The sequence below is a fragment of the Passer domesticus genome, chromosome 20, assembly GCF_036417665.1.
Source record: "Passer domesticus isolate bPasDom1 chromosome 20, bPasDom1.hap1, whole genome shotgun sequence".
NCBI lineage: Eukaryota > Metazoa > Chordata > Aves > Passeriformes > Passeridae > Passer > Passer domesticus.
The window spans coordinates 10,833,256-10,853,864 of NC_087493.1; the positions used below are offsets into that span (position 1 = coordinate 10,833,256).

Sequence of the window (20,609 nt, forward strand, 5' to 3'; positions counted from 1 at the left end):
CACTGGGCCATTGCATGGGCTCCAAAGGGGAGCACTCTGGATTCAGGCTCTGAGCAGGGAGAGCACGCTCAGGCCCCTTTCTGCTGTTTAACCTTTCATCTGGCAATGGAGCTGTGCTGCAGTGAGTCTCTCTGGGGTAAGAATAGCAGCTGCTGCCTTGGCACACAGCACACGTGGCCAGCTCCTCCAGGGCAGCACGTTGCAGTGCCACATAGAAGGCAGCCTACCCGCCCAGGAATGTCTTCAGGCGCTATTAGTGGAAGCAGATCATCCCCACAAACAGGCACGACCCCGAACAGGAGTCTTAGGAGACTGGGGCTATTTTGGGCTTTTGACATTGAGCATGAAAGGAGACACGTGATGGGCTGATCCTCCTGCCATGGGCCTCCTCCAAAGCTCCTTTCAGCCCTGTCCCCTCCTCCAGCAATGGCTCTTGTGGAGGCTGAGGGCAGTTTGGTGTGGCCTTGGAGGGCAGAGGGAGCTGTGAGTTTGCTGGGGGGACAAGGCCAGCCCTCAGTGCCATCAGGAGTGCCCAGCTGTGCTCAGGACAGGTCCTGCCTGAGGGTGTGCACCTGTCCCTGAGCTCACAGTATGGGGCTTCCTGCTTTAGTCTCAATCACACCCATGAGAGTGAGATACAAGATGGTGAGTGCTAGAGAAACAGGCAGAAAGCTGGAGGAAGAAGGAGCTGATTGTACAAAAAACCTAAAGAAACCTATAGTAGGTCAGAGCAGACACAGTCACACCCACAATGAGAGGGTTTCTTCTTCAGTGACGTGCCAGTCATTCCCCATTGGTGTCCTTTGGGACAGTGCTTTTGGACAAGTCATCAAAGAAACTCTCCATGTGTCTCATGTGACATTAGAGCTCATTGACCCCTCACTGGTCTGCACCAAGGACTTCTACAAAATGGAGATGGGGTGACTGGCTGTGACAGCTTCAGAAAGAGACAGAGCTACAACAGTGGGGGCAACTTCTTCTGCCATGCAATTGCCCAAGGAAGACAAAACCCAAAGAAGAACAAAACCACTGGCCATAGTGTGTATGCAGAGGAATCTACTACAGTCTTTATTCACTAGACACTGAGGTGGGTACAAAGGCTCATGGCAGAAAGAAAGTGACCGAGAGGTTCACATTTTGTGCAGCCCTCAGGTCACTTCTGTGCCTTGTGACATCCTCACTCTTCCTCTTCTATCCTCCTATGGAACTCACGGCTCTTGGCTCGGAGCTTGTTGACCTGTGACTCTGCAATGTCAGCCCGCTCCTCAGCTTCCTCCAGCTCGTGCTGGATCTTGCGGAACTTGGAGAGGTTGACATTGGACAGCTCCTCCTGGTGGGGAAAAGGAGTCAGTGGTGAGGAGCCCAGGCCAGGGGCTTCGTTCCTATTGCACCTTGGCTTTGTTGAGCTACAGATTTTCCCTTGGGGGAAGGCACAAAGCTCCATCCCATTTCTTCCACAGCTTACATTACCCTCACACATAGCTCCTCATCCTTCCTTTTGAGGAAGATCCATTTTTGAAGGAGTATAATGGGATTTAAACATAATTCTCCTTTGGAATGTGGGAAGGAAGTAAAATGGGCAGCTGGAAATGTGATTTTTTTAGTGCAGAATCAAACATTCAATTACATCTGCAGATCCTTAAGTGGGGTTAGGAATTTATGAGAGACATCAATTACAAGAGGGCTCCTCTTAAAATTTGCCTTAACTGAACCACTAGACCTACTCCATGCTGGACTGTTTCCACAATGAAGAAACTGTGCTAAGGCAATCTTAAATTCAGGGCTCTAAGATTTCCCTCAGGGCTGCAGACTTCCCTGACTGCTGCATGCCTAGAAACAGGGAAAGGTTCCTTGTACAATTATAAAAGCACAATACAAAGTGGTTTGGGAGAGGAATTCTAACACTGTCCCTGTCTGCTACCAAAACTCTAAAAACAAGATTTTTCAAAATTTCTTAAGGCACTGTATAACTAATATCAGTTGTAAGACTCTTTAAAGTTTGCTTTGTGGTTCTAATGCAAGAAAAGCTATGTGCATTTGCCCTCCTCAGTCGTCCTCTTAGTGATTCAATGGCAAGTCCGATTTATGAACCTTTCAGAGAATTAGAAGAACTCCATTACTGATGAGTGGCATCGTCCAACTTTCTTATATCTATCTTCTCAATGGCCAAACTACCCTCTAGGAAAGTGGTTCTTGCCAAGCATTCAGAGAGATACTTACGGCCTCCTCAGATTGCCTCTTGTAGGATTTCACTTTCATTTGCAGCTTGTCCACCAGATCCTGCAGCCTCAGGACATTCTTCCTGTCTTCCTCAGACTAAAGCAGTTGGTAAACAGAATAGACAGTCAATTCTTGGTTCTGCATCATGTGAGATTAACAGTTGCCCTTGGGGATGGTGCAGACAAAATGTGACTCGCTGTGAGAAAGCCCTGGGAGAGCAGGAGAGCTCGTGCCTTACCTGGTAGGTGAGTTCCTTCACCCTGCGCTCGTACTTGCGCACGCCCTTCACGGCTTCAGCGCTGCGCTTCTGCTCAGCATCAACCTCCCCTTCCAGCTCCCGCACCTGCAAGGACAAGCCCATCCCTGCAGCTGCCCTGACAATGGCTCTCCATGGAGAGCCACGCTCACTCAGGCACAGCCCCAGCCCTACACACCCTGGCCTCCAGCTTCTGGATCTGCTTCTTCCCTCCCTTCAGTGCCAGCTGCTCAGCCTCATCCAGACGGTGCTGCAGGTCCTTCACTGTCTGGTCCAGGTTCTTCTTCATCCTCTCCAGGTGGGCACTGGTGTCCTGCTCCTTCTTCAGCTCCTCTGCCATCATGGCCGCCTGATCAGAGCAAAGGGTCAAAGCCATTTTGTGCCTGGACATATTTTAGACAGACTACATTCATCGTCAGCAATGCCAGGAGTGTCCAACTCACATCAGTGATGGCCTTCTTGGCCTTCTCCTCAGCATTGCGAGCTTCCTGGATGGTATCCTCCATTTCACCCTGGATCTGGGCAATGTCCGTCTCCAGCTTCTTCTTGGTGTTGATCAGGCTGGTGTTCTGTGAAATGGGAAGGACATGACGAGAGTTGAATTCTAAACTTGCCATAAAAAACCTTCTTCATGAACTAAGACTTTCCCCTTCCAGCTTACAATTCTTACTCTGGAATTATTGTTACATCGGTTGTTTATAAAATATCAAGCTTGGCTAGGGGAATAGATGCAAAATACGCCTTTCCTTGGGGACAGCAGTAGAGAGGCCTTTCTAGTACTACTGGTTCTCTGGTAAATTCCAGGCCTCTGTGTTTGGTCAGTATCAACACAGCTCTTTGTTCCCTGCCCTGACCTGGGTGTGGAGGAGCTGCACACGTTCAGCAGCATCCAGAAGCTCCTGCTCAGCTATTTTCCTCGACCGCTCTGTCTGCTCCAGGGCTGCCCGGAGCTCCTCAATTTCAGCCTGCAGCAGGTTTGCTCTGCGCTCCACCATGGCCACCTGCTCCTTCAGGTCATCCTTTGTCCTAAGTGCATCATCCAGATGGATCTGTGTTTCCTGGAAAGAAAGAGAAGAGAAATTCTTAGATGTCAGTGGCTTGAGTGGCAAAAATGTCATGAATCCCATTTGTATTTCTGAAGCTCTGCTGAATGAACCTTGAGCACAGCCTGCGTATTCCTCAGGTTCTTCTGTGCCTCTGCAGCCTGGCGGTTGGCATGGCTCAGCTGGATCTCCATTTCATTCAGGTCTCCCTCCATCTTCTTCTTCAGCCTCAGGGCTTCATTCCTGCTCCTGATCTCAGCATCCAAGCTGCTCTGCAAGGACTCCACAACTCGCAGATGGTTTCTCTTCATCTGGTCAATCTCCTCATCTTTCTCTGCTATCTTCCTGTCAATCTCAGCCTTCACCTGGTTGAGCTCAAGCTGCAGGCGCAGGATCTTCCCCTCCTCATGTTCCAGGGAGGCCTGCACAAGTGGACACAAACATTGATAACACCAATGAACCTACTGCTTCCTTTTAGGGATAGGATATTACCAGAGATTTCAGCTGTCTGCACTCCCCAGCCAGAAAAGAGGACAACCCAGACCTTGTTAGCCTTATTTACTTATTTCTTTGCTGCAGATACCAGTGATTATGGTCATGTACCTCAGCTTCCTCGAGGGCAGCCTGGATTTCAGATTTCTCCAGCTCAACCTGCTTCTTCACTTTCTCCAGCTCATGAATTGCCTTTCCTCCCTCCGCAATCTGCTCCGTGAGGTCAGAAATCTCCTCTGTGGGAACAAAGATCAATGGCATGGTCAGGCACAGAGCAGAATGGGAAGGGCCCTATCCCACCAAGGTGACAGGCATCTCTGCAGACGTGCAGGCACACACCCATGAAGAATGGTGGCAAAGGCTGATAGTGAGAAAGGCCAGGGAGGAGCAGAGGCCCAGGGACTTACGCTGCAAGTTCTTGTTCTCCCGCTTCATTGTTTCCAGGTGGTCCAAGGACTCCTCATAGGCATTCTTCATCTTGAACAGCTCCGTGCTGAGAGAGCGCGACTCCTTCTGTGAGGCCTCCAGCTCAGCCTGTGTTTCCTCATACTTCTGCTTCCATTCTGCCAGGATCTGAAGAGAAACAGGGTGTGACTAGGGCTCTGGCCATCATGGGGCCATGCTCTTGCCAGGGGTGCTGGTGCTGAAGGCCAAAAGACCTTGTCAAAGTTCTTCTGCTTCTTATCCAGAGCAGCACAGGCAGCATTGGATTTCTCCACGTCAATCATCAGGTCCTCCACTTCATTCTGCAGCCTCTGCTTTGTCTTTTCCAGGGAGGCACATTTGGCATTAACAGCTTCAACCTGTTCCTCTGCATCCTGCAGGCGTTGGGCCAGCTTCTTCCTGGGAGACATAAGGTCAGCTCACATTAATACTGAGTATCAGTGTGTGTTTTTTATTATAGTGTTCCTAATCAATTTGTAGTTTATAGTCACACAGTTCCAAGGGCTCCATTTATGCTGTTCGTAGGCTTTGCTTTTACTATGGTACTAAATATACTACAGCATAAATTTTCTAATTTTCTATTGCTCTCCTACAAATCAGATCCGTGACTTATTTCTCATAATATAGCAATGTTTCTCTTGCAATGTCACCTTTGAATTTTCAGTCTTACTTTTTTGCTTTTTCTAACACCACGTACTTGGCCTCCTCGAGCTCCTCTGTGCGCTGAATCGCGTCCGTCTCATATTTGGTTCTCCACTGGGCCACTTCACTGTTGGCCTTGGACAGGGCTCGCTGCAGCTCCCCCTTGGCCTCCTGCTCCTCCTCATATTGTTCCCGGAGCAAGTCACAGTCGTGGCGAGCGGACTGCAGGGCGTGGGCCAGGGCATTCTTGGCCTTGTGGGACAATTGGTTTAGGACAATTAATTTCCCGTGAGATAGTAAAATGTTAACTTGATGGAAGTTGTTGAAAATTCTTGGATTATGACATTTAAAGTCACATCAAGGAAAAATGGCATATTCATTCCATGTTTCAAGAATCTAGACTGTCTTCTCAGGAGAGATGATGGGCAAATTCTAAATGACAGCTATACAGCTGCGAATCATTGAATCCTTTTAAATATGTTCTAAAGTTTCAGCTGCCACTGTGAAAAAGTAGACTAAGATGTTCAGTTTCTTTTTAGATATCTCTCAGTAATTTTTTTTTTTAATTAAAGACCTAAAATTGTTTTTCCCTGTCTCAGTATCCACATTGGGGGGTGTCTTCCTCAGCTTTTCACACTGCAGAGGGAGGAGGTAAAATTTCTCACCTTGCTTGATAGCTCAAAAATTAAAATTATACAGCTAACATTCTGATTTAATGTGAGAGTAGGAGATATCCGTAAAGAAAACAGATTCCCAATCCAATATCAGCCCCCTAAAGGAAGTGACTTTACCTTTATTTCTTCCTCTAAATGTCTCTTTAGTTCCTCAATCTGTTGAGTGAATGCCTGTTTGCTTCTGGATAACTGAGATATCAAACCATCTTTTTCTTCCACCTGGCGTGAATATTCACCTAAGAAAGTTTTCATACAGATTGCCATTTAAAATCAATAGTTCTTTTAAGCACAGTATACCAGCTTTCTGAGAATAGATCAATTTGAGTAAAGCATCAATCTTTTTTCTTATTATCATTGGTTACAGGTTGTTCCTTTTGAGGGGATATAGGGGTCTATTACCTGACTCTGTCTGCAGGCGTGCTCTTTGAGCATTGAGGTCATTGATCATGCGCTGATGTTCTTCTTCCTTCGTCTTAATCTCACTCAGCTGATCTTCCAGAGTGCGGCACATCTTCTCCAGATTTGCCTGTGTGCCAAAGCCACGTAAAAAAAGAGGACTACTACTAAGTTCTAACATACTGTTCTCAAGGTGAAAAACAATGCAACTGGATGTGATAGAAGAATACAAACAGAATCAAAGTCATGTATTAGAGCATGTATAATATGGCAGTAACATGAAAGAAACTCCATACCTTGGCTTTAGAGACAGACTCCATGTTGCTGGCCAAGTCATCAATCTCCATCTTCAGCTCACTCTTCTCCTTCTCCAGCTTCTGCTTCACGCGTTGCAGGTTGTCGATCTGCTCGCCCAGCTCAGCTGTGCTGTCCGCGTGCTTCTTGCGCAGGGCGGCAGCCGTGGCTTCGTGCTGCAGCGTGGCCTCTTCCAGGTCACGGCGCATCTTCTGGAACTCTGCCTCACGCTTCTTGTTCATCTCCACCTGAGCTGCTGTGGCCCCTCCTGCTTCCTCCAGGCGCTCGCTGATCTCCTCCAGCTCTCTGGACAGGTCAGCGCGATGCTTCTCTGCTTTAGCACGAGAGGTTCGCTCTGCCTCAATTTCCTCCTCCAGCTCCTCAATGCGGGCCTGCAGAACAGCAGGGACCCTTCACAGCCGTGCCCTCCTCCTGCCTGAGCTGAGCCTGAGCAAGGCAGGGGAAGGAACAGACACTTGCCTGCAGCTCCTTGATCTTCTTCTGAAGTTGCACACCCAGGGCCTGTTCATCCTCAATGTTGCTCTGGATCTGGCTGATTTCAAAGTCTTTCCTTTGGACCAAGTGAACCATGTTAGAGCTCAAAGAAAAGAGACAAGTGCTGCAGCCCAGCACTCAGGTGCCCCAGAGCCACACTTACTTCTTCAGTTTCTCATCCAGCTGCTGCTTATCATTCTCCAAATCCATGATGCTGTCCTGGGCCAGCTTCAGGTCTCCTTCCAGTTTTCTCTTCGCCCTCTCCAGGTCCACACGTAGTTTCTTCTCTTGCTCCAGGGACCCTTCCAGCTGAACACAACAAGACCATCAGGCCTCTGCCAGCCAGCTTGGACTCCATACCTGTCATGTTCCTGCTCTGTGTCTGCGTGCTTACATCATCCACTTGCTGTTCCAGCTTGCTTTTGGCTTTGGTCAGAGTATTGACTTTGTCTTCCTCTGCCTGCAGGTCATCCAGGGTCTGCTGATGTGCCTCTTGGAGGGCTTTCTTCTCTTTTGTCAGCTTCACAATGGTCTCGTCCAAGGCTGCCATCTCCTCGGTGAGGTTTTTAACCTTTGAGAAGAAAGGAGCAAGCAAAAACAGAAAATGGTGCTTAAAATTTTTTAACAAGACAAGTCTTTTCCAGAGTGCGAGTGACAGGTTCTACCTCATACCTTGTTTTCAGTGGCATGTTTTTCCTTCTCCACCTTGGCCAGCGTTAGCTCAAGGTCATCAATATCTTTCTTCAGCTCTGAACATTCATCCTCCAATTTCCTCTTCTTGGCTGTCAGTTCAGCATTAATTTCTTCTTCATCCTCTGCCCTTTCAGTCACTTCTTTAATTTTGGCTTCCAGCTGGATTTTGGTTTTGATGAGCTGGTCACACCTTTCCTCAGCATCAGCCAAGCTATCTGCTTCCTAGTGGGGAGAGAGAATTGTGTAGATTTTACTGTTTTGAACTTTCTCTGCTCTGTCTCTTTTATCACTGAGTAGCAGCTGAACCTGACCTTCAACTCCAGCAACAAAAGGATTTTAACTGCTATTTACCAAGCAAAGAGAGGACAGGTTTTCCTGCACCTGCATTCCTAAGTACCACTTTCAAGTGTGGTTTGCATTGTGCCACAAAATTAATTGGTTATTCTACCTCATTTCAGGGATCTATGTTTGCCTCCTTCCTCTGAAGACAAGAGCACTGACTCCCAGCTGAAACTCTCTGTATGAGAATGAGTACCACATCACTGCCAGGATTTATTTCCCCACCTTCACATCCATATGATGGATAATTTCCCAAATTTATGACTTTTGGTCTTCTATAGTCTGATCTTCTGTTTTAAAGAAGAGTCTGAATATATTGACTTATTTTCTGAGTGATAAACTAAAGGTGATAAACTCACAGCCTGCACTTGGAGCTGCAGGTCATTTTTCTCCTGCACAAGTTTCACCATTTTCTCCTCAAGCTCCTTCCGCTTTGCCTCAGACTTCGCAAGCTCCTCCTTGGTTTTCTCAAACTCTTGTTTCATGTTGGCCATCTCCTTCTCAGACTCTGCACTCTTCAGCAAGGGCTTGATCTTGAAGAACAGCTTCATCCATGGCCAGTGCTTGACATTCATGAATGCGCGAATGTTGTACTGGATGCAGAAGATGGACTCCCTGAAGCATAATTAAAAAATGCAATGAATATTCTCATTCTGATGAGTGTCACCACTTCCCCCCAAGCAGAGTGACTCTTTAACTGAAGAAGAGGAAGGTGTACCTGCGCTCCACCATTCTCTGGTACTCCACCCTCATCAGGAAGCCCCTGCACCTGGCCTGGGTGCGGGTGATGAGCTGTGCCAGCTTCTCATCCCTCATCTCCTCCAGGATCCCTATCAGCCCAGCTTTGAAGAACACCTTGAGAGAGGCAATGTTGCAGCACATGACTGTCAGGTAGAGAGAGCAAAGTCCAGGCAGGCAGTGAATGGGGGGGTTGGTACCTTGGTGTGTCCAAATTTGTACTGGGTGTGGTCCACATCGATTGACCCAAGGAGCTTCTCACAAGCCTTCTTGCTATCAATGAACTGTCCCTCAGGGATGGCACTGGCATTAAGCACCTTGTATCTGTGGAATCGGAAGATAAGGCTATTTTTTTCCAAGCAACACACAGTAGCCACTAAACTCTACCAGCTCTTTTTTTTTTAAATTCGAACACAGCTTAAATGGACCCATGAATGAACCAACGTTGCTTTTGATGATGCTGAAAAGAGCAGAGCTCTCACCTTTGTTTGAAGTCAGCATAGAGGACTCTGCTGGGGAACCCTTTCCTGCAGATCCTTATCCCTTCCAGCACGCCATTACAGCGCAGCTGGTGCAGCACCAGCTCGTGCTCCATGGCACCTGGCAATGCAGAGCACAAATGAGTGGCACAGCTTGCAGAGCAGAGGGGAATGGATGTTTCAGAGCAAAGATCTTTCTGCCTGGGGTTCTTACCAGGTGTTTTAGTCTCATTGGGGATGATGCAGCGCACAAAATGGGGGTGAGTGCTCCGCAGGTTGGTCATCAGCTTGTTGAGATTCTCCTAGAGGAACCAGTTACCAGTATCAGTTTCCTTGTATTGAGTGTTCGATGCACCAAGGTAATGATTTTACAAACTTCTCAAGCTGGGTTTTGAGCATTTCGATAAAGCCACACAAACCAAAAATTTTCTTCTATTTGAAGATACTGAGCACCAGATTGAAATACTACAATGCTGTTATTGGTTCAGTGAAAACTTATATGTAAGTTCACAGGTTCAGAAAAAATAAATTACTTAGATTTTTAACATACTGCCTTCAGAAGTCAATCTACTTTCGTTTTAAAAAATAGGGATTTTTTTTTAATAATGAAATATACATCTCTTTGGAAATTATTTTCAACTCCTCAATAGAAATGCAGGAATACTAGAATTACCCTTCAAGTCTGACCCACAGACATAAAAACATGAAGATCTGAATTATGTCTGCTAATAAAAAAAAAAAAAAGAAAGAAAACCACCACAAATTAGATTTCCCTGATTTTGAATTGTGAATATCTATTTTTGGACATATTTACAATGCTAAAATTGACCCTGGAAAACCTGATGGTGGAATTTCCAAAGAAATTTTCTCCCTTTATAAAAATATAAAATAGCTCTCTCAAATTTAATTTTCGCTCACCCACTTTCTTCACATTTCAGAGATAAGAGATACAGTACTATACCCGGAAAAGAGCTGAGACAGTCTGGAAGGAGGAACCCTTCTTCTTGCCTCCCTTCTTGCCACCACCAGCCTCTGCAAATTGAATAAAGGAAAACAAAAAGTTTTAAAATTAACATGAAACAACTTTAACTGTTTAGTGTTTATGGCTTTAATTCTGTGACAAGTTTGCCACATTAAAAATACAATTTTCAGAAAACAGACCTGCATCTGCTCCACCGTAGTTGGCAAAGAGTAAAGCCAGGGTCTTCACAGATGACTTCTGGTACAGCCCAATGACAGTTTCATTCAGAGGGTCCTTGTTCTTCTCCAACCACCCAGAGATGTTGTAGTCCACTGTGCCAGCATAGTGCACCAGGGAGAAGTGGGCCTCAGCCTTGCCTTTGGCAGGCTTGGGCTTCTGGAAGTTGTTGGACTTGCCCAGGTGCTGGTCATAGAGCTTGTTCTTGAAAGAGGTGTCAGTTGCCTTGGGGAACATGCACTCCTCTTCCAGGATGGAGAAGATGCCCATGGGCTGGGAGAGATTATGACAGACAAGAGGGAGAAACAGATTAGAAAGGAGACATCTCATGGTTGGAAAGTTGCTGAAACCAGAAAAGGAAGCTATTCCTATAGTGACTTTAAATAAGAGAAAATCAACTAAGGCTCAATATTTTCAGGGTTGCTATTTCATTCAAAATTATGGAAATGCCTTTGCTGATGAAATTATTATAGATATGACAATGTGAAATACTGTTCTCTCCATAGAAGCTGTTTACTGGTAAGTACTTAGAGAATATGACCACATTTTTCACTTCATTTTGTAATTTGGCAATGAATTCTCTAACCAAAAGCCTTCATATGTGAGTAATGATCTCCAAAAACACTTCTACCCTGTTGCCACTTTCACAGAGTATATATTTGAAGAAGCAAAAATATTCTCACATGGTTCTTAGTTCTCTTAGCAAGCATAGAACACCAAATTTATATTAAAATTGAACAGGAAGGATACCTTCTCAATGAGCTCAATGCAGGCAGCCAGGTCCATCCCAAAATCAATGAATGTCCATTCAATCCCCTCCTTCTTGTACTCCTCCTGCTCCAGCACGAACATGTGGTGGTTGAAGAACTGTTGCAGTTTCTCATTGGTGAAGTTGATGCACAGCTGCTCAAAGCTGTTGAACTAATATTTGAGGAAGTGTGTTAATAGTGCCAGACATAAAAAGCCATACAACGCTTTCAAGGATCAGGAATAATACTAAGGTGTTTTCTTGTACAATCCTAATTCACCATGTCTTATACTTTAAGTGCGAGACCCCTTCCTGTGTATTTTTCCTTTGCTATCTCTCTAAGATATTTAGAAAAGAGAGGTTTCTAATTTAGATCAATGAGAAGATTAGTTTTCTATTCTCTTGTTTTTTCGGGATTAACAACATGATTCCAAAAGTCCTACAAAAATGTGTAGGGAAATAGTCACTTCTATTAAATATATTTCAAAATTCTCAATTATAGTTCTACAAAAATTCTGGGAAAGCTGTGCTCCTTACATCAAAGATCTCAAAGCCAGCAATGTCCAGCACACCAATGAAGTACTGCCTGGGCTGCTTCGTGTCCAGCTGTTGGTTGATGCGAACAACCATCCACAGGAACATCTTCTCGTAGACAGCCTTTGCCAGGGCACCCACTGAATTGTTCACCTAAAGCACAGAGAAAGCTTTGGAGGTTACTATACGCAGCAGAGGAGAATCAGTGGAAACCATCATAGCATGCTCCACATTACCATATTTTTTCTACCTGCTGCACAGTTTGGCCCTTGGTGACGTATTCATTCCCCACCTTGACGCGGGGGTAGCAGAGGGCCTTGAGCAGGTCTGCTGAGTTCAGACCCATCAAGTAGGCAGCCTTGTCAGCAACTATCACCAGAAAAGACAGAAGAGTAGATATTCAAAAATTCCTAAAGGTCAGTGCTTGACTGTCCCAATAGTGTTCTCCACAAGATTGCATAACAGTATCTGTCAAAGCTAAAAAGCTAATTTCTCTTTTTGTGTTCAGTACTCAGAGTCTATAACTCTTCCTGAGCTTCAGATTCTGCAAACATTCTTCAAGAGAGCTCATTGCCTTTATCCTCTTTCATGTGTTGGTATGGAACTTCAAACTTTCTAGTCGTATAGAAGGAGGATTTTATCACTCAGAAAGATGGAGGTATGGACTGTCCTTCCTATTATGACAGAGACTAATGAAGTACACATCTTATGTCAGAGTTCTCTCCAGTAGGTGAGGGTGAAGAGGAGCACAGCCTTCGGTCTTGTTAGGGCTGCTCCATACTACAGAGGTTGCAAGGCGTATTTAACTTAAGTATGATTAGAATGTTAGAGGAATTGACATGCAAGTCTCCTGGCTTACTGTCAGTGTACACTGGATCTCTTATATACTAGTGACAGAGGAAAAAGTAGAGGTATCATTAAATGAGATAAATGCCTCAAATGGCATGGAGCAACGAGTGCTATTTTTAGTTTCTACATTTAAATCCTGAAATCTGAATAAGTCCTTATGTAATAAAGACTATCTCCCTTGGAAATCTTGCTGACTCTGCTGATACCTTCGGTGCCATCAGGCTCTGCCTGCTCCTCTCGTTGCTTCTGCTTGAACTTCAGGTTCCCATAGTGCATGACAGCCCCCGTCAGCTTGTAGATGGCTGTTTTCTCATCAGCACTGAAGCCCAGGATGTCAATGGCACTCTGGGAACAGAAACACAATGTACATATACCAGGGCTCAAGTCCACCAGATAATCATTTGCTAAAGTTACTCACATCTGTTGCCATCAGCTCCTCCTGATCATCAATGCTGGGGACTGTGATCTCACCTTGACTCACAAAGTGGAAATCATAAGGGTTGGTGGTAATGAGAAGCATGTCTGAAAGCAACAGAAGGAGAAAAATAAGCTTAATTTAGTTTCTAGATAACACAATGAACTCAATGATCTTTCAAATAAAGTTAGTGATCTTTCCTACCAATTAGCTCTGGCTTCTTGTTAGACATGATCTGATAAAAGATGTGGTAGCTCCTTTCCGCCTTGAGCTGGAAAGTGACTCTGGATTTCTCCAACAGATCTGTCCAGGAAGGTAGGACATAGTCAAGCACAAGAAGTGGGGAAGACTGCAGGGAAGAGGGATCAGGCAGAAGGGTGTCTTACATGTTTCAATGTCAGCAGAAGCCAATTTGCCTGTGGCACCAAAATGGATTCTGATGAATTTACCCTGAAAGCAGCAGGAAAGTCAATTGACACTTATTTTACCAATCTGGACAACAAGAATATTCAAATTGATGTTGACAGTTGTACAAATGAATAACTCACAAAGCGTGAGGAGTTGTCATTCCTCACGGTCTTGGCGTTTCCAAAGGCCTCCAGCAGGGGGTTGGCGCTGATGATTTGATCCTCAAGCGTTCCCTGCAGGGTGATAATTATTGCTAGTTTCCTTTCCAAAAATCATGTCAGGTACAGAGGAAAGCATTGATCCCAACATGTATCTGCTACTTTACCTGCATTTTGCCTGATGCATGTTCTTCCTTCTTCTTCTCTCCGCTGGCTGCAATTGTTGCAAAGTACTGGATGACACGCTTGGTGTTCACAGTCTTCCCGGCCCCGGATTCTCCGCTGCCAAAGCCAAGAGAGAAGCAGAGGGTGCGTGGTCAGGCAGGAGGTGCCCTGGCAGCGGGCAGCCCCGCAGGGACCCGCGCAGGGGGTGTACGTACGTGATCAGGATGGACTGGTTCTCCCGATCTGTGAAGAGACAGAGGTAAAAAACAGAGGTAAGAGAAGACAAATAAGAAATTCAAGAACTAGGAGAAAAAAAAAGAACTGGAGCTTCCAGGGGATCCAGGAAAAGGAAATAGCAAAAAGCGCCCTGGGAATTCTAGTGGGTACTTTTGATGCTGTCAGCAGTACTGCAGATTTTAGCAACTGGTTCTATAAAGGAATCACTGCAGAGAAACTTCAGTAGTTTTATGGCTTTCCTGACATTGTCTTTCCATCAAGCTACTTATTTCTCTTTTAACAGGCAAGTAGAGGTTATGATAATATTAAGGTTGTAATTGTTTTGTATGTAAATTTCAGAAGGTAAAAGTCTCTTGAATTATATTATCAAAATTTGGAGGTATCATTAATTACAGAAACATCTGACCAACATCTTTCATCCTTTTTCACCTCTATTTTTTTTAATCCCTATGTATAGAGAAATTATGCATTCTTGAGATTATACTTCAACAACATTAATTTTTTTTTCTATTCTGAATATATTTAACAGAGTTTAAAGAAAGAACAGGAGAAGATGTTCTAAAATCCTGCACACCTTTCATTTCAATGCATATATAAGGAAGAGAAAATAAGAGGTGAAAGGAAGAGGGGAAAACTGAAAGAAAAATTTTTGTCGTTCAATTTAAATGCCAAAAGCTTTATTTTTCTTTGATATTGTTTTATGAAGCTTTGTTTTCTCTATATAGTGCAATTGATTTATAGGTGCAGCTACAGACCAGTGCACGAGTACCAGAGATCATTAAAATCTGTATGTAATTCAGATCACATGGCCATCATCTATATAATGAAATCCATTTGCATATTAAGGTCTCAGGTGAGGCTTACATACCTCTTTAAGGAAGAGCTCTGTGTTTTATTTGTCAGCACTGATGTTTGAAAATTTGAATTTATATTATTCATATTATTTATAGTGTATGTGTCATTTAACTGTACCCTGTACTCTCTGTTTGATACCAATTTAATTATTACCATACATAAATCCATCCATATATGTAAGATTCCACTATAGGCATAAGGTCCACACCACAAAATAGGTGATTTCTTTCCAGTGAATTTATACCTTCAAGGTTATGTCCAGGTCTTTAGTGATTCTAATGGGAGCATTGACAATCAGCTCTCACAGACATTAGAGTTAAATGCATTCATTTTCCATTAATTTCACACACACAATTTTTTTAAGTGTGGCACCACATTTCCAGAAAATACCCTACATTTCCCTCTACAGATAGACAATTTCAAGAGCAACTCAAAGGAAATCAAACACTCACCAGTCAGCATGGACTGATAGGCGTTGTCAGAGATGGAGAAGATGTGTGGAGGGGCCTCCTGGCGCTTCTTGCCTCGGTAGGCCAACACCACCTCGGGGTTGTACACCGGCAGCCACTTGTAGGGGTTGACAGTGACGCAGAAGAGACCCGAGTAGGTCTGCAAGGAAGGGACACAGCACCTTGGCTTCCCCTGAGCCTGGCCCAGCAGCTCCTGGGGCTGCCCAGAGGAAGCTGCTGCTGCCACTTACGTAGATCATCCAGGCTGCGTAACGCTCTTTGAGGTTGTACAGCACAGCGGGTTCGTGCAGGTGGGTCATCATGGCCATGTCCTCGATTTTGTCATACTTGGGAGGGTTCATGGAGAAGACTTGGTCTTCCTTCACAGTCAGGGTCTGCCAAGAAAACAAAAGATCCATGTGTATCACCTAAAAGCACAAAGTGGGGATCAAATGTTGTTCTTGAGTCTTGTTTTTGACTCACCTCTCCCCCTTCAGTCTTGACAGTGACTTTTCCTGATTCCCTGCTCTGAATTGTCCCTTTCACAAAGGATTCTTTGGGATGAGCCACGAAGACAGATGACTTGGCATCAAAAGGTTTGTTCTGGGCTGCAATTCTCTCCTTTTCCGATTTTCGGAGGTAAGGAGCTGCCTCCCCAAAAACAGCCATCTCAGCATCTCCAGAGGCCATGTCTGTCCTCTAATGGAAGCTTGTCAGCAGAGGTGTCTTGTGAAAAAGAAAATGTTATTGGTCATCAAGAAGAATAATACAATTAATACCAATGAGAATGCTCCTTGTTCCTTGCTCTTTAGCAAGTAAATTTCTAGTTAGTCTCCAAAATAAACTCTTAGGAAGAAACCAATTAAATCCACTTTGATTTGAAGTTAAAAGTCCTCTAGTCTGAACCCAAGAGTAAGACTTAGACTTCTACAACATGCAGATCTTGTTACAGTAAGCAGACCATGTGAATATTGAGTACAGTTTGGTAAGACACCCTGAATTCTGACAAGGTTTGAGTTTTTCACATAAAAGAATCTAGTCACAGAAAATTTGCTCTCTGTTTGGGTCCTTAATTATAAACAATAAAGTCTTCAAGAGAGTACTTTCTTGCTGAAGGATTACCTTTTCTATTAAAAATTACTTCATTTTTTAGATCTTCCCTATTTCCAACTATCTAGCCTAAGCAAATTCAGTTGGAATATAAGAGGATTTATGAAGAGAATTTGTGCAGCTCTTTAAAAGTCCTGTCCTAGAATATAGATTAGGAATGGATTATTCAGTGTATTACCTTTGAGTAACAGCTTGTATCCTGGAATATGGCCAACCCTGTAAGATAGGAATGGCAGTTGTTTCTTATTGCTGAACAGAATTCCATAAAATATTGTAGATTAAAAATACAGACATGCATTACAATTACACTGAAAATTTTTGTTCACATGGGGACTCCCTCATGGAAATGGTTGATAGAGACAGAAGAAATGAAACAGGATATTGCAAGGACATTGTCCTCTTTCTTCAAGCTCATGAAATGCATGCACTTACCTCAAAGCCTTCTGCAGAGACAGACTAGACTTGTCTCTGGCAGATTTTATAGTGTCTCGTCTGCAGATGCTGCAGAGGGTCCCCCTTTCTTCGGTCAAAACATTTCTGGCAACCCTTTTTTGGCCAAGCATTGTCTGTCAAACTAAGGGCATAATTGTCACTTGATTTGAATGATATAATTAGAACATTTTTATATCTTACTGACTACGTGAATACATCTATAAATAATTTGTCAAGAGTGTTAAGGAGAGAATCTAGACTACTCAAGGCACTTAGAGAACTTGCATGGTTCTATTGCTGCCTTTCTCAGTGATTTGCTCCTTGACCCATGTTAGTTTCCTTGGTATGTTTATACCACAACTTTTCAGTCATGTAATGGTGATGACAACGCCTATGATGCTTTAGGAACATATGCATTGAGAGGAACAGGGAAAATGTCAAAAACTAGCAAATAATGTTGGGAACCACTTTTCAGTGGTATTTTCTAAAAAGCGGGAAGTAAAATTCTATTACAGCTGAGTTTTCTGTACATGACACTCTCAATAGCTTAAATTATTTGAAATAAAGTGAGTTGGGAGCCTGATCCCAAGTAATGGGAGACTCTACTTTGATATGGAGCTCTTGAATAGATTCCTGAGCTGACTGTTGAGGAATCAAATGTTGCAAATGAGTTAAGGTTGCTTAAAGTATCACCATCAAAGGTATTAGTGAAAGAGCATTCAATATAAATTTGCAAAAGCACAACAAAATTTGATGGTAAGGTTTGCTCTATTACTTGCTGCAACAATCAAGAAAAATTACTAAGAATTCCTTTAGAATTATTTGCACAACAACTGCGGGTGCAAAGAGTAAGAATAAAAAGCATAAGAAAAATCATCCTGTTGAGTTATGAGGTTCACAGAGGGCCCCTTGATTTCTAAACTCCTGAGAGACCCTAGGTGCAGTTGGATCTAATCATAATACCAGACCTGTCAACAGTTTGTGTGTAAAGGGTTTTAGCAGGACTTAATCATTGACTAATTTGACATTCAAAAAGTGATTCAAATGGATTTACTATTATTGCAACAGTGACTTAATTATAGATCCCAGATAGCAACATTAAAACTATATTTGCTGTAGAGTGCTTAAATGAACTCACACATGCCCACACACTGACACAAAGGTGTGTGTATAAACGTTCAAGGGTTACACCTTTTAAAAGCTCCCTCTGAGTTCAGTGAAATTTTCACTTCAAATGTCTTGGAATTTCTCAGTGGGCAAGAGCTGTGCCTCAGGGACAGGAGGATATTGCTCTGGTGAATCAGCTTTTGGTGAATTTTTTGAAAATCAGTCTTCCATTTTTCACAAACTTAAGAGTTCATGAGTTTTGAGAGGCATCTCACTCTGAGGAAGATACTAGTTGCAGCCAGTATGAGTAATTCAGTTCTGAGGTACATATACTGACCATAGCACTGTTTGCCTTTTTTGGTTGGACAGCAGACTCATACTGAACAGAGTGCACTTAGGAGAGATGAAAACTGGGAAGCTGAATTCCTTCTAGCTCTTGCCATGTCCAGCACTGAAGTCCAGTGTTAAAATTTCTCCATGCTCATGCTGTTCAGGGAATTCAGGTTCCTCAAGTTTCCAGCTTCAGGCTGTTCACCAAGTATCTCCTCATTTCTCAGCAGCTGTCCTTTCAGGACAGAAATACCGACTGCAAATAAAGAAGGGGCTACCACCCTGCTCAAGCAACTCAAGTATCACTATGGGAGACTGCAACTGCTCCATACAGTACGGGCAGATGTTATTTTGGGTTCTACTACTCTTCGCCAGTGAGTGCTTGTAGAAATCACTAAGTAGGGTGTGAAAGAAAAGCAGTGTTTGACTTACCTGGTTTGAATACAGCTGTGGACATAGCTGAAAATAAAGCTGTTTGAGACTTGATCTGTGACATTACATGTAATGCAGCATCCTGTGAAGGGTTACAATAGCCCCCAGAAGTCAATATGATTGTGTTTACAGAGCACATCTCTCCTGAGCAGTCTCTTCTCTTCCAAAGCCGATGCAAAATGCATGCTAACTAGCAGTTCCTGGAATGCAATGAATGCCAATCTTACAAAGTCTAGAGTGCTAAGTCTGTTGCTTATCTCCCCAGCTTTCTGCTGGATCCTTCATCCAGCCGTGTATTTACTGCAGTCTGAGGTGCCATCTGGGATCATATCACAACTTCATCCCTGCTTCCAATATTCAGTGTTGTCTATCCAGTATTTACATTTGGCTATTGACATCAGCACTGCTAAGAATTTCTAGCAGAGCTTGCCTGGTGCTGTTGCCCTCACAGCAGATATCCACTAGGCTGAAAACCTCCCTAGAGGCAGAGGAGACTTGAGTTTCTACTAGTTGTGGAAATCCCTTCACTACTGTGTCTCTTTCAGGTGGCCCATAACAGACCCTATCACAACATCCCTCATTTTCCTCCCATCTCTGACAGGATATCTGCAGCCCTACAGTGGAGCATTGCACAAGCAAGTAGAACTTTGACATAAAGCATAAACCTTTCTCATTTCCCCCGTGTATTCTGCCTACACAGTCCATACTGTCCCATGTCTATTCTCCCGTGATGCACACTGTCCTACATTACCTCCATAACTCTCATCATGTTCCACTTCTTCCTTGTAAAATTCCTACATTTGCAGCTATTCCTGCTGTTTCTCAGCTTAAGTGTTCTTCTCATAAAGAAGCTACCCTTACCATCAGGTTAGTAGCTCCAAATTTCTCATACAACAAGCTACTCTGTGGGTAAGACACCAGGGCTCTTCAGCATGTGCTTCCTCCTTGCCTCCTTGTAAAACTTTATTTCATTCCCCCCATTAGTGAAATTATTAAAACATTCTCCATTTAATTTTCTTTGGGATGATTGCTTATTTTCTCTTGTGACTTAACCAGTTCTGTTGCAGAGTGAAATATAATTACCATGGTGTTTATTTCCTGATAAAATAATTCTCTTTACAACTGGGCAGAGCTTAGAGTCAGTGGAGAGAGCAGAGTCCTCCTCCAGAGAGTGAAGTGACATCATGGTTAGGGAAGTCCACCTCCTTCTCGGAAAGAGTTGTCAAGCCCTGGAATAGGCTGCCCAGGGCAGGAGTGGACTCCCCATCCCTGGAGAGATTTAAAATATGTGTGGGGACGTGGTTTAGTGGTAGACTTGGCAGTGCTGGGGTAATGGCTAAACATAATGATTTTAGAGGTCTTTCCCAACCCAAATAGAGACCTCATGACTCCATCACATTTTGGAGAGTACAGGGCAGCAGGAGGAGCAATTGTTCTGATTTCTTTTCCTGCTTTTATTTCTGCAGTCTCTTTAGGATACTGACACACCACCTTAATCTCTTTTCTTTTCCCTCTGTCTGCTAAACTGTTTGGCATTATGTCCAGAATACTGAATGGCAGTCATTATCAGCTAGGATTTGCAGGAACCTTTCAAAAAAAAAGGATATAGTTTCTGTATAGATTGCCTAAATTCACTTCTATTGGGAAATGAAGAATATTTAGTATCAGTACACGTATATTCCAGGAAAAGAAAGAAAAAAATTATTTTGTTCAGAGCCTTGATTCTGCCTTAAAAAACATTTCTGGCAACGTGATACCTAGCTGCTAGAATATCACTTTCTGGTGTAATGTTTTTTCTTGACAGACTCTGTAATTCATACAGAGTGGAATACCATGCCTCCAAAATAAGTGGCAACATTTGAATTCTAGAATCAGGGCATTAACATACAGCCCTTTTGAGGTGAAAAACACATCACCATCACCTCAAAACAGCAGAGACTGAGATCGTGACAGTGGCAGATACAAAAATAATGTAAA

At 43.7% G+C, this 20,609-nt stretch overlaps 1 protein-coding gene and 1 long non-coding RNA gene across 7 annotated transcripts in view; one reads left to right on the plus strand and one right to left on the minus strand.

The window, feature by feature from the left end:
• Positions 1-13,544, plus strand: part of LOC135284219 (uncharacterized) — a 60,270-nt gene extending 46,726 nt beyond the window's left edge. For 5 of the 6 annotated variants that reach the window (XR_010349658.1, XR_010349661.1, XR_010349662.1 and 2 more), the window contains one exon: positions 10,144-13,544. This is a non-coding gene — a long non-coding RNA (uncharacterized LOC135284219). The remainder of the gene's footprint in view (positions 1-10,143) is intronic. The other variant, XR_010349659.1, reaches the window with a different exon arrangement.
• Positions 1,037-18,797, minus strand: LOC135284208 (myosin heavy chain, skeletal muscle, adult-like). Its single transcript, XM_064395606.1, has 41 exons — positions 18,633-18,797; positions 16,764-16,905; positions 16,510-16,547; positions 15,705-15,947; positions 15,473-15,616; positions 15,225-15,381; positions 13,896-13,923; positions 13,683-13,797; positions 13,498-13,590; positions 13,336-13,399; positions 13,154-13,252; positions 12,953-13,056; positions 12,741-12,879; positions 11,936-12,054; positions 11,689-11,838; positions 11,154-11,324; positions 10,367-10,676; positions 10,167-10,237; positions 9,420-9,507; positions 9,209-9,326; positions 8,927-9,050; positions 8,707-8,843; positions 8,348-8,603; positions 7,629-7,871; positions 7,351-7,527; positions 7,120-7,265; positions 6,942-7,032; positions 6,464-6,853; positions 6,171-6,297; positions 5,889-6,007; positions 5,153-5,349; positions 4,671-4,854; positions 4,419-4,584; positions 4,123-4,247; positions 3,633-3,941; positions 3,331-3,534; positions 2,920-3,045; positions 2,655-2,825; positions 2,459-2,563; positions 2,221-2,316; positions 1,037-1,330 (listed from the first exon to the last, which is right to left on the minus strand). Exons 4-41 carry the CDS (start codon positions 15,909-15,911, stop codon positions 1,178-1,180), a joined length of 5,823 nt encoding a protein of 1,940 aa, XP_064251676.1. The 5' UTR covers positions 15,912-15,947; positions 16,510-16,547; positions 16,764-16,905; positions 18,633-18,797; the 3' UTR covers positions 1,037-1,177.
• Between the last annotated feature and the right edge of the window lie 1,812 nt (positions 18,798-20,609).

Coding starts and splice junctions, on each gene's coding strand:
- LOC135284208 (XM_064395606.1), bottom strand. CDS start 15,911: ATGGCCTCTGGAGATGCTGAGATGGCTGTTTTTGGGGAGGCAGCTCCT. Junction 13,591..13,682: donor ATGCATCAGGCAAAATGCAG/GTAAAGTAGCAG, acceptor ATCACCCTGCAG/GGAACGCTTGAGGATCAAAT. Junction 6,298..6,463: donor AGTCTGTCTCTAAAGCCAAG/GTATGGAGTTTC, acceptor TTTGGCACACAG/GCAAATCTGGAGAAGATGTG.